Raw genomic sequence first — 12,607 nt, 5'->3', positions numbered from 1 at the left:
ACTGCTTTGGAAGTTACACAATCTGTCCATTCTTGTGGACTACCAATCTTTCCCTAACATTCTAATATAAAAACCCTAAACACACACAATGTTGAAAGAATTATACAGTGGACACTCTATACCCATCACCTAGAGTTACCTTCAATTTTATCACATACACTTGATTTAAGGTCTAAATTTTACTATTATATCTAATCTTTGATACATTAAGGTCCCAAGAAGGCTTCAACTCTTCTTAAACTCACTTCTTCAAGTTTTCCACCATGTTTTAAAGGGGCCTGTAGTTAGTGATTACTATGATAGGTTTTGTTGTTGCTGTTTTAAGATCTAATTCTTCTTGATCTTATACACTTTCTACTTTGCCAAATTCATTGACCAACATTGATTTTTGTACCACATTCTTGCCACCTGTCTAAAAACAATTCATAGTAGTCCCCACAGCCTGCCCTGCGACTTTTAAAATCCTACATAAACCACCCTGCATTCAAAACATAGGTAAAGGTTAGACCTTGTTGAATCAGAGCCAGGTTTTGGCTCGCCATAATAACAATTCCATGTTTATTTGGCAAACAGACTGCAGTCTCAAAAACAGCAGAGAATTAGTATATATCTCCTTGCATCTTCCCCATACCTGGCACAAGAGAACACAACTGTAAAGTTCTTCTTGAGTTAAAGAACACCACGGGCATGCTTTCTGAAAGCACAGAAGAGCATGAGATACGCATGTGATTCTTGGGTTGTGCTGTTTATACTTCATGCTTCCATAAAATGTCCCTGCTGAAACTCTGGAGACAACCTGAAGAACACTGTCATGTAGGTAAAGCACATGGGACTAGAATAGGGAGAATGGCTACTTCCTGGCTTCTAGCTCCCCCTGGTTCCGGGCCTCGTTTCAGCCTCTGTCTCTCTTGCACCTGTTTTTCCTCATCTACAGAACTGACAAGGGACATTAAATAATCCTTTATTCCATGAAAACTCTGAAAATATTTTAGCCTCTGATTTTCATTATTCTAAACAAACACCTTCACCAAGGTGGCACTGAGTCCAGAAATCATTAAATTGCCTGAAGAAAGGTGAAAAAGAATCTCATAAAAAGATCCATAGTATGTTGTTGACTTTGAGCAAAAATGCTTAAACAAATTTTCAAAAAATTAAAAGAAAGGTACTCACTAAATGCACCTCATCCAGAAATTATGTGGGGTGAAATCTTGACCTGGCTGTATTTTCGACCTGGCTGTATCTTCAACCTGGCTCCCTGACAAGTCCAACCTTCTCACTAATTTCTTTCTAAGATTGACTTGTTCAAGCAGATAGTACATACGAAAGCTAGACGGAGAAAAATATAAAGCCTGGCAAACATGGCCCAGCCAGTCACTAGATACAGCACAGACATATTATCCCCAAACAGTATTGGACTAGCCAACGTACAATCAGGGGAAAGTGACTTTGCTGTTTTAATTAAAAGGAGACAAAGATTTTTAGGAAGTTTTACCTGTATGGTATGAGCACTAATGTACACAATTAAACATCTACACTAGATGAAAATGCCTTATTACCTAGACTAGATTTGGTCTAATTATAAAGTAAATTTAATTTATAAGAAAAAACAAGTGTCAACAGGCATAATAAGCTGGTTTTAATTTGGAATCCTAGAAAGAATACACATACTACTAAAGGCATGAACTTCATACCATAATATTGGAAATAAAAAAACTGACTAATACAATTGCTTAACATCAGCTACCTTGACATTATTAAGAGAAGGGACATCTTTAATAGAGTGCTGGTATGAAGCATTCAACAGGCCTGTAAATCACAGGAGACACCGTTAAGAGCAATACCAATGTCCCAATAGTCTTGTAATGCCCACAGAAATAGCGGTACGGAAACATTCATTATGATGTAGTTTGCAGAGTCAGTGGCGCTCAGGAAAAAACCCAAGCACCTTGGAATCACATTTTAGAGTACTTTCCTAATTTTTCTGCATATTGGAAGACTGGTGACAGGGACAACTTTGAAAGTAAGACTCTCTTTGTAAATGATAGGCCCAAGGGTTAGTAGTCAGAAGCTACTTGCAGAAAAAAACTCTGTGTAGCTTGTATAAGCCACTTCCCCTCTCTGTGACTCCTCTTCCACATACATGACATGAAATACCCTGCTTTCTGAATTCACAATGAGGCCCTGAGAATGAGCTGTCCCAAAAACCCTAGAGAAAAGGCATTAATGAAATGACCAGCATAGCACCATCATTTTAGGGGTTCAGTGAATGGCCACATTTAGATCGCCTTTTCATCAGGGCCACACAGGCTTCCAGTTAAGAAAGCCTAAAAAACAGGAAAATATCTTATTTGAAAATTTTATGTTCATAAGTCTTCTCTCCATTTTCTCCTGCTCTTCATTAGTCACTCAAAGAAATAGAAACAAAAGATGTTTCTGCCATGAATTAATGAGCTCTTGGTGTTTACCAACTTCCGTGGCCATTGTCCACAGTATCTGAGGACACGTCACAATCCAAATGCATCTGAGGCACCAGCTGTGGGGTTAGAATGTGGGAATATGAAACTTCTAAAAGATGGTGTGCACATGGTCTTTCGTAAGGCGTCTGGGATGTCACAGAACACAGAGGCCAGCTCCCTGTGGCTCCCGCAGGAAGGACACCAGACTGAATGGATACAAATGGGCCCTGAGAAAACACTTGGCCATATGACTCAACTGGTGAATATAAAACAAAAGAAATGACAGAACCTGCTCAAAGCCACTCCCAAGGTCACTGTACAGTATGCTGTAGAACAAAATTATCCCTTTGGAAAGGCTCCGTGGGATTTGTTAACCCAAAGGTAGAGTTTTTTGAGTTTTTTGCTTGTATGTTTATTTTTCAAACAACTCAGTTTAGACCTGCTGGTCAGGCATTCTCTTCATGTTTTCTTCTTACTGTAGGGCATTTGCTTGGTCCCTATTACTGTCCACCAAAGTGGAAGTGGGGTCAAGAACAAATAAGCATTTATGTTCTTCTCTCCCTTCAATATCCTTGGACACAATACAATGGATGAATGACCTCCTCAATACATCTCATGTTGGCACATCCTGCAGGAAATCTGACACCCGTTCAACCCCGGTCAGCATAGTGTCAGGTCCCCACTTCCAAAGCCTTTACAAGTTCCATGTAGGCGACATCATGATATTGATCATGACAAGACTCTCTGAAGTGATTTCTTTTTGGCTAAGCCAAATGTTTCATCTGCCCTAGAGGAAAGCAGAAGAGAAACAGAAAAGTGGGGGTGGGGGTGGGGTGGGGTAGGGAGTTGACAGATAAAGGAAAGGAATGTTACCAGAGGAAGAAACATACAAAACTCTTGGAGAAGCCCAGATCAAAACAGACAGGAAGATCAAAACAGCAGCCAATGTATGGCTGGGCTTGTCCTCCCGGGTATTTCAAGGAAACCAATCCTAATGCTCATGGTCTGTGGGACCAGGATGAATCTATAGGGTTAGCTTTTTCTTCAATCTCTGAGCCAGAAAAAGACACCCCCATCATTTTATAAAAGAGAACCAAAGACCAGAGGGGTGGGAAGAGTGTAGAGGTATTTAATTTGTACGTCATACTTTCAGAGCAACCAAGAATTCGTATGATTGTGATAAAGAATGTGAAGCTCTGTCTTTTCTACTCTGTTGTTCTCATATAGGAGCCTTAACGAAAAAATTAAAAATGACAAAATTTGGCCTGGTATGAAGAAGGAGTATTCTAATGGACAGAGGAAATCACAGGCTAACCTTCACAGTCATCCCAACACTGAATTTCCAGGCCACCTGCTTTCCCTAAGGTCTACAAATTTCATCATACACTCAACTGAGTGAAAGCGAACAATCTCACAATTGATTGGACTATCATATGTATTTTATGTAGCTAGCTTAAAAATAAATAGTGAAAAGAAAAACAGAAGAAAAAAAGCCAAAAGAGCATTTACTCTAGGAATCCGGGTTTGTGTTTATGCTCCACATGAGGTCCAAATTGTATCTGGGCTTGAAATCCACCAAACTCACAAGCTTTCTCGAAGGAGACAGGGTGGGAGCCATTCAGGATATCATCCCGAGCCTGAAACACAAGAGGAAGCAAAAAGCATCAGGAGCTTGGGGGAATGACACATTCTATCGATATGTTCCTGCACCCAAGTGCACCTTCTCTGTGGAGCAAGGGGAAAATGTGCCAGCCGACCCAGTGATGCATACAGGACGCTGTGGGCAACTGTAGCACTGTAGGATTAACGCAAAAAGAAAACAAGTCTTTACCCTAAATTGCCTATAGATGGGCAGCATCAGCTGTGTCCAGTATATTCAAACTAAAGCTTGAGAATAATCTAGGTAGGTAGGAGTAGATCATGAAAAATAGAGGCAAAGAGAAATCCTTGCGAAATGACCAAATTCATGGGGGTGGGGGGAGGAAGAAATACAATATATTTTCTATAATCCTAAATCATAAAGTGAACAGAAAAATGATATAGAAGTGAAAAACCCCATCCCAAGACAAATAAGGGGGAGGGAGGAGAGAGACAGACACGAGAACCCAATACTGCAGACATTTAGGGGAAATGATAAGCAAACGCAGTCTTAGAATCAGGAACTCACTGTCTGAAGTTCTCTCAGTTCTTGACCCATCACTGCTGTTGCTATTTATTCCTTTTCTTTCTTTCCTTTCTCTGGTTACATGACCCCTAGACTACTCTCTGATGGACATGCTGAGCTCTGGCTCTGAACCTTCAACAAGCACCATCTTCTGCCCTCACTCCTTTTCTTCTAGCCTTCCAGCCTCTTTCTTCCTAGCTGTCCTTCCATACCATTCTTCCATTCACTAACTAAGGGACTGGCAAACTTATCCTGTAAAAGGACAGAGAGTAAACATATTGGACCACGTGGGCCATGCTCTCTCTGTCAGAACTATCGAATTCTTCCACTGGATCATGACAGCAGCCATGGACAACACAGAAACAATAACGTGATATGTGAGTGGATTTACCAATGTGTCATATGTTAACAAATGAACTGTGTTCTAATAAAACTTTATTTATAAACACAGGTGATGCAGTAGCTGCACTTTTTTCCTGTGGGCATGTAGGTAGATAAGTATAAGAAGAGAAAAAGGAAGGAGGAAAGGAAAGAATGAAAGAAGTAAGAAAGGGAGACAGGTGGATGTTTTCCTTGAGCCAAAAGAAGCCTTGGAGACCACCTAGTGCAAAGCCCACATCTTACACATTGGGAAACTGCAACTCAGATAAGTTAAAGGACTTGTTTGAGTTTAAACAATAAGCTAAGAAAGCTTTAGTGCATTTGAAGTGGTGAACCAATTAAGTGCCTCAAAGCCAGGCAGAGGGAGACGGTACCAGCTACCAAGAACCCATCCACAGGCCAAAGAAAGGACCGCCACTGAATGGCCAGCAGTTCATGTTAAACATCATCCTGCACCCAGACAGAACACGAGTGAGGAACCTAGGAGCCATGCCTCCTGAAAACTGCATGCCATACACAAGATGGAAGCCACAGCCCAGTTCTTGCTCAGCACAAGCCACAGCAGGGGCTTCTTGGACTCTCCCCAGCCTCAGTGTGTGAGCATCAAATATGGTACCTGAACATAAAGCAAGTTCAGCTGCACAGGGTCTCTTGAGTCCACATTCTGATCCGAGTAAAAGAACTTCCGTCTAAGCAGCAGTGTTTCATTTTCATCAACTCCTTGTTCTCTGAATGTTCGGCTGTGATCCAGCCAATTTACTGCAACAGAACCATGCAGATAAATGAATTGTGTTTATTTTTCCTCTCAGTTTAGAGGATTTATCAAAACAGCAGCATAATAGAGATGCGCATTTATTTCTACTTCTTATATTAGAGCTATGAATTTTTAACTTTGCAAAGTAATTCCACATATGCCATCATGTACCATATGACACACTGCAAGAAAATAAAAGAAAATTCTACTTCCTTCTGGGGGTTAAAAGAAATAAGAAAATCAGTGCTTTATGCCAAGATAATAAAGTTTGCATTTTCCTTTAAGTCCAAAGTGGATACTTCAGCTTCATCAAGTGAAATAATGTACAAGCTTTGAGCATAATGAGTTACCTCCAACCCTAAATAAAAAAGAGCAGGAAAATTAAAGTAATTGGGGAGAGAGAACACTAAGGTAGTGGGCAACTAGAAATCAAATGAGGAAGAAAAAAAGAGAATGGAGAAAGGGTCAGAGGAAATGAAGGTCCCACTAAAGATCAATAAACATAATGACAATGATGACATCTTCCCAATGCAGCAGTGAAAACAACAAAAGAAAGAGGTTGGGCAGGTCTAAGTGAACTGGGCATAAAGTAAGATTTTTGCAGGAGAGGGGGGGGTCAGGCAGCCAGGTGCACACAGCATAGGCTTTGGGGACAGAAGGGGTATACATAATGGCTTTTCCAAATAATAACCATGTGGCCATAGAAAATCACTTTCCTATGATAGAATTAATTACCATTTTGTAAGCCCTAAGGGAATAATGTATCTAGGCAGTGTTCATCAATGGCTGCTAACATCACACAAAAAAGGAGACAATCAGATACAACTTGCTGATGGAAACAGCAGGTCCTTGATTAAAACGTCATTTTGTTCTAACATTGATGAGGTGCTGTAGGAACTTAAATCTTGTTTATATCAACTGGTGTATAGTAAAATTGGTTTCATTATACATCATTTCACTTAAAGTTGCAGAGCCTATTGATGTTGTTAAATGAGGACTTACGTACACAACATCACATATGAAGGAGTCTTTATTTTTAAAAAATATGCACACACACGAATCTGATCAAGCCTCCAGATCTCAGGAATTAAAATAGAAAAACATGTTAAATGACACCATAGATATGCAATCAACAAAATCGAGATTATATAAAACTCTATACAAGTAACAGTGTTGTTTCTTGCCCCTAAACATGTGCGAGGGAAAAAAATGTAAAAAATGAAGGGAAATCTTCAAGACTAAAGGAGGTAGGCAACATATCATTCAACATTATTTGGACCCCAGTTAAAACAAACTGCTGAAAAAAAATTTCTGAAGACAATGGGAAAAAATGTAAACATAATTTGTATATTTGATATTAAGAGATTACTTATTTAAGGAAGAGAAGGGAGAAAGGAAGGGGAAGGGTCTAGTCAAGGGACATATATAAAGGACCCAGGGGCATGGACAACGGGATGGGATTGGCTGTGGGGTGGGGGGCAGGGGCAGGACAGAGCAGTGGAGAGCAACAGGGGAAAAATTGGGACAACTGTAATAGAAGAACAATAAAACAAAAAGTGAGATTATCTTTTTAGATGTGAAATGGCATTTCAGTTACTTTAAGACTCAGTCTTTTAGTGACACAGACCAAAATATTTACAGATGAAATGAAAAAAACACAAAACAAACAAACAAGCAAACACACACTCAAAACAGCCCACCCTGGGTCATACAGATGATGGGAGGGGTGAGGCATGGCAGACCGTGTGCCCATATCACGCTTCTGTCTCAGACACTCACAGTCATCATCCGTGTGAAGCTTGGCCTTCAACTTCTCCATTTTCCTCTCATCTCGTAATAGTGTCCTGTCTTTTTTTAGAGTCCCTGTCCCTTCCTCTTTCTTTTCTTCAATTGTTTCTTGGATTAAGGAGTATTCTTCATAGTTTGTTATTCCTAAAAATATAAATTAGGTTATATTATCGGTGATTACACATTGCTATTTCCCCCTTCATTGTGGGTCCTGTAATACTCCAAGGAGTCTCTGGTGACAAAGGACAGAAAGAAGCCTTACTCAGGTAGGGGTTGGGGGCCACCCATGGAATAAATAATCTAATAACTCTGGCTAAAAAGGAGTATTTTCAGATAGTTCAGTTATACTCAAATTGTCATGTTCAAGTCTCCTGTCTAATTTTCAAGAAACAAGTACAAAATATAGATCGTGCAGAACAAGGCAAGACAATGTCCAACAAGAAGTTGGCTGAAGGAACTGGGCTTCCTTTAAATGAAAAGTAAACTAAGAAAGGCCAGGCTACTTCTTCAAATATGTAAGGGGCTTCATATAGATAGGAAACAGATTTGTTCTCTGAGGCAATTAATAGAAACGACAAGAAGAAAAGCTATGTAACAATCAATCATATATAGGCTGACCCCGTGAGTCGTTATGGAATATAGGATGTTCAAGAGGGTAAAAAGTGAATTATATGACCTCAGAAACATTATTTTCAATTTTAAAATTCCTAACCTTTTGAAAGGGAAATAAAAGCTCTCAATGTCAAGTTATTGAGAAGTTCAAGAATTTACAGTACCAGTCACTGGGTTTGCGAATCAAGAGAATGATCACACTCTTAGGAATGGCAATAACCAGTGTACTAGGACACATTCAGGATTGCCTCAGGAGTGAATGGGTGCAAAACAAAGATGAGGCATGTAACGAAAATAAAACAAAAACTGGAACCGAGGCATGTGAAGACATACCTATCCTGCTGCAAATAGTCACCAGCAGCTCCCCAACGGTCTTGGAGTCGTCCACCATCACTGTTTTCACAGATCCATCCAGCATCCGGATTTTCTGAGGTCTCTGTTTCTTTTTATATTCCAAAATATCCTAGGGAAAAACCGAACAAACATTTCCTACTGCATGTGAAACTAGATAATGAACTTGGACACTTTCTTTAAAAAATGGATTTTCCCTAGCACATTCTGATTTCATCCTTCAAAGTGTTCATGAGATTTTTGCCACTAATACAGAAACTCTAGGGCTAAATAATGACTTTCATCAAGATTTCTTAAAAATACGATACTGAAATTGCACCCAAAGAATATTTTTATAGCTCATAATTACTGAAAACTAACCTCTGTAATGTGAAAGTAACGTATGTCCTCCTGAGAGGCTGGGAATTATCTGCTCTAATGAGAATTAGCAGAGGAAAATTCCTACTTGCCTTTTAAAAAGACAGTAATGTGCTTCTCCAATTATCCCTTACACAGTTATAAGCAATATTTAATATCCATGTCATGCAGGACATAATTAATGTGTCTATAATTCTTCATAGTTGTGGTGTATCACAGTAAAACTGGTTTTCATTGTAATGGCAAGGCCAAATAGGGGTAATAAGTTTAGGAATTATTTTTAAATAGAGGCTTCTGGGTTTTTTTTACTGCACGTCTTAAAAATAGAATTATAGAGGGAAAAATTAATTGGCAACATGTACTTCAGTCTTGCTTTAAGGAATAATGACCAATCTGATATGTCTATCCCATATACCAAAACCCAGTATCTCGAAGGTTAAGCTAAACAGAACATTTAACATTTTTACTCATTATTTCTTTCCATTTCCATAGCACAACCATTTTTGTTGTTGTTGTTACTTTTATGGATACTTTTAAAATTTACATCTAATAACTTTCTTTTACAAAAATAAATTATGAACTAATATTCAATCTCTAACTACCTTTAGGATTATATTTTTATTTTCCCTCTAATCCATCATTACTTTCTATCACCATTCAGCAGGATACTTCCTACATACTTACAGGAAAATGCTGATTCTTCTTTCATAACTACTAAGCCCAACAATGGCATGCAGAAACAGTTCTAAATACTAAACCAAAGCTGCTTTAATCACTCTGTGGCATTTCAAGAATCTGGACTGCTGCTCTTTTCTATCACTACCTGGACAGCCCTTACAAAGTACATGACATCAAGACTATTAATAAGATGTCCTTGAATCAAAATAAATGGTTGGGTCTCTCCTTTTACTTCAGGCATAATTATGTCGGCTTCCACAGAAGGCTCAGGGACAAAGTGATGGAAAAAAACGAGATCAGCAGCATACCCCATTTCGCAACATGTAGTAATCCAGTGTTCTGCCTGCTTCCAGCCAAATTCCTTTCCTGGGGTCTTCATCAGAGAGAAACAGCCCATAGTCAGAAGCTGGAAGATTAACAGAAAGAAAAACAGAAGACAAGATGATGATGAAGCCACCATTGACCTCAGGACCCGAGTCTGCTGACTGGGCAAGAACATGCACCTCCTCTCACCAGGGAAATGTTTCGTTTTGACACCACGAGCTGCCACTGGGACTAAAGCAAATGAGGAGGAATAAGAACTGAGTTGAGAGGCCAATACCCTCAGACAAGATTTATGTTTCTGAAAACCAGCGCGCAGCAGTTGTTAGAATTTAGGAAAACACAACATCAAGAACAAGCGGTCCGAATTTCTTTCTAACTGAATTTGGCTTTGTTCCTTATCACTTGCTATAAAAGCCCGGCCAAGAGCCCACAGAGAATGACAGGACAGACATGGAGAAACGACTGCAGTGGCCATCTAAGCCCAAAGCCACTTAGGCACAGAGGGGCCAATGGAGCCTTTTCACTTGAAATAATCCCTCCGTTATCCCAGCATGGCATTACAGAGGGTAAGCAGCAGTTCAATGTGAAATGAAGGCTCTGTTCTCCATGTCATCAAATTATGAAGAACATTAGAAAATTAAAGTCCATGTTTTCCACAGAAATCCTCATATCTGATCCTGGAGGCCTTGATGTGATTCAAGGAAACCTCAGGGACCCAGGTGAGGGTCAGAGTGTGTGTTGTTTCTCAGAAAAACAATTTCAATATCTTAAAAGGCTTATACTTCCCAAGCTATAAAGCAATCCAATCCAAAGAAGGTTGAGGGACCAGGGAGAAAAACAGTAACAGAAAAGTAAAGACACCAGAAATGACTGAGCAACTACATCTTGAAGCAAGACTGGGGAAGTAAGAAAATTTTATGTCTGGGTAATCTAGAAATAACAGAGTGATTATGAATAAATTAAATTATGCTTTAGACCAAAAGGTCAGCAGTTTCATAAGAAACGGATCCTTTGAAGAAGACCCAATCCCCCTGTAATTATCCTTGATGTTATGTTTGATTTTTATGCTTCCAATTTTTAAGGTAAGTGTTATACCATTTCCATATCAAAGATTTATCAAATTGGGAGTAGTCCAAATTTCTCAAGTGTCAGGCAAATAATCACTAAATAAAGGAAGGAAATGCAGAGAGAAGACAAAAGGAAATGGAAAAATTGTATGAGTGGCTTTTGTTTAAATTCAGATGAATGGAGGTCAGTGGCTTAACTAAATTTTAAACAAAATATATAAAACAAATCCCTTTTTAAAAAGGCTTGAGATAAAATTTATAAAGCCCTTTCAAAGGATGTGAAATATGAGGCTTGCCCTGGGTCCCGAGGGCGGTTCCGGTCTTCTCTGGGCTGCTGGCAATGGAAAGTTTTCGTGCGTGCGAAACGGCTCCAGAGCTGCAAAAGCAGTGACTGTTACGGAGGCTTCATTTATACTTTATAGGCAAATGAGATGGATGAATCAAAGAGTGACTTGTAAACTGCAGAGCACAATGCTGATATAGCGGAGGGTCATGACGAGGGGCACCACTCAAGGACAGACGTAATCACTGTCATCATAGACCTCACACAGGAAGCAAGCAGTGTCCAGGCTAAGGAGGTATTTCAGCTGAAACATAGACACTAGTGGGCATGTTTGTCACTCACAGCCTCCACTTCTTTCACTACTAAGTGAAGAACATACAAACACATCTCAAGAAATCAGCGAATAAATAACCAATGGCTACCTTGCCCAGTTTGTGCCTCAGGTACCCGGTCCCGAATGGTTCGACACGCATCGTACACGGCTGTAGATGGCTCAAACTGCATGGTCTTCACCACGTTGCAGTGGCGGACACAAATCTTTAAGGACAGGGCCACCATCTTCGTAGATGATTTGAAGACTCTCACTTAGAATGTCTGGGGAACACAAAGAGACAAACCCTTAAAACCAAGATAAGTGTTTGTTTTGAGGAAAAAAATACTAGACTTTGAATCAGTTTTAAAAACCAAAAAGTATATAACAGCAATTAAAGAGAATGCTTCGGATAAAAACACAAGTTAAAAACTAGAATTTTTGAAAACTTTAAGAGCAGCATACAGTTTTCAGGGTTAACATTACCACAGTGAGGCAAGTAGAGTTCCTTGAGAGGAAGGGACACAGAAGCCACCAAGCCTCCTTCTCTGAGGCTGCTCCCTCCTTGGGGTTTTCCAAAGGGAGTCCATCGGGAGTGGAATTTCCCAGGTTACAGTCTTCTAGGTGGAAGGCAGAGAGCTCTGGGCACCCACAGCCGACTCCTGAACATGCCTCCGGTAGCACTCTCAGTGCCCGGGCTCCTTCCCCACCAGCTCCTGGGGTCGGAGGAAAAATCACCAATGCCTCCATTCCTCACAAATGAAGTAGCTACAGTGACATCAGCCCTGTGTAATTCATGGAAGAACTGAATCGTGAGGGGACATCAACGCCAGACCAGTGCACAGCCATCACGAACGAGGCCAGAACGGCCGATTTTAAACACCCAGTGTGGCAGACAGCTTCACACTCTTCAGGGGTCTCAAAGTGAGAAAATGCCAATTCAATTGTTATTTCATTCAAACTACTGGGATATTTTGCTACTTATCCAGTTCAATGGCTATAGAAAACAAACAGGCTTAGGCTAGGTTTGAATTCATAAATTATTTCCTTCTGAAATTTAAAACCTTCGCAACAGCATGGAT

At 39.9% G+C, this 12,607-nt stretch overlaps 1 protein-coding gene across 1 annotated transcript in view; it reads right to left on the bottom strand.

Moving 5' to 3' along the window:
* Positions 1–12,607, bottom strand: part of TLN2 (talin 2) — a 426,734-nt gene that overhangs the window by 169,855 nt on the left and 244,272 nt on the right. The window contains exons 7-12 of the mRNA XM_090270695.1: positions 11,638–11,809; positions 9,850–9,947; positions 8,489–8,618; positions 7,535–7,687; positions 5,618–5,760; positions 3,966–4,093 (exon numbers count right to left, since the gene is read on the bottom strand). Of these exons, the coding sequence (XP_090126821.1) occupies positions 3,966–4,093; positions 5,618–5,760; positions 7,535–7,687; positions 8,489–8,618; positions 9,850–9,947; positions 11,638–11,773 (788 nt within the window). The 5' untranslated portion in view covers positions 11,774–11,809. The remainder of the gene's footprint in view (positions 1–3,965; positions 4,094–5,617; positions 5,761–7,534; positions 7,688–8,488; positions 8,619–9,849; positions 9,948–11,637; positions 11,810–12,607) is intronic.

Source organism: Furipterus horrens, unplaced genomic scaffold, assembly GCF_987537825.1.
Source record: "Furipterus horrens unplaced genomic scaffold, mFurHor1.1.pri manual_scaffold_3, whole genome shotgun sequence".
Classification (NCBI taxonomy): domain Eukaryota; kingdom Metazoa; phylum Chordata; class Mammalia; order Chiroptera; family Furipteridae; genus Furipterus; species Furipterus horrens.
The sequence above is the reverse complement of the archived record's forward strand: the minus strand, read 5'-3'. Positions and strand labels throughout refer to the sequence as shown.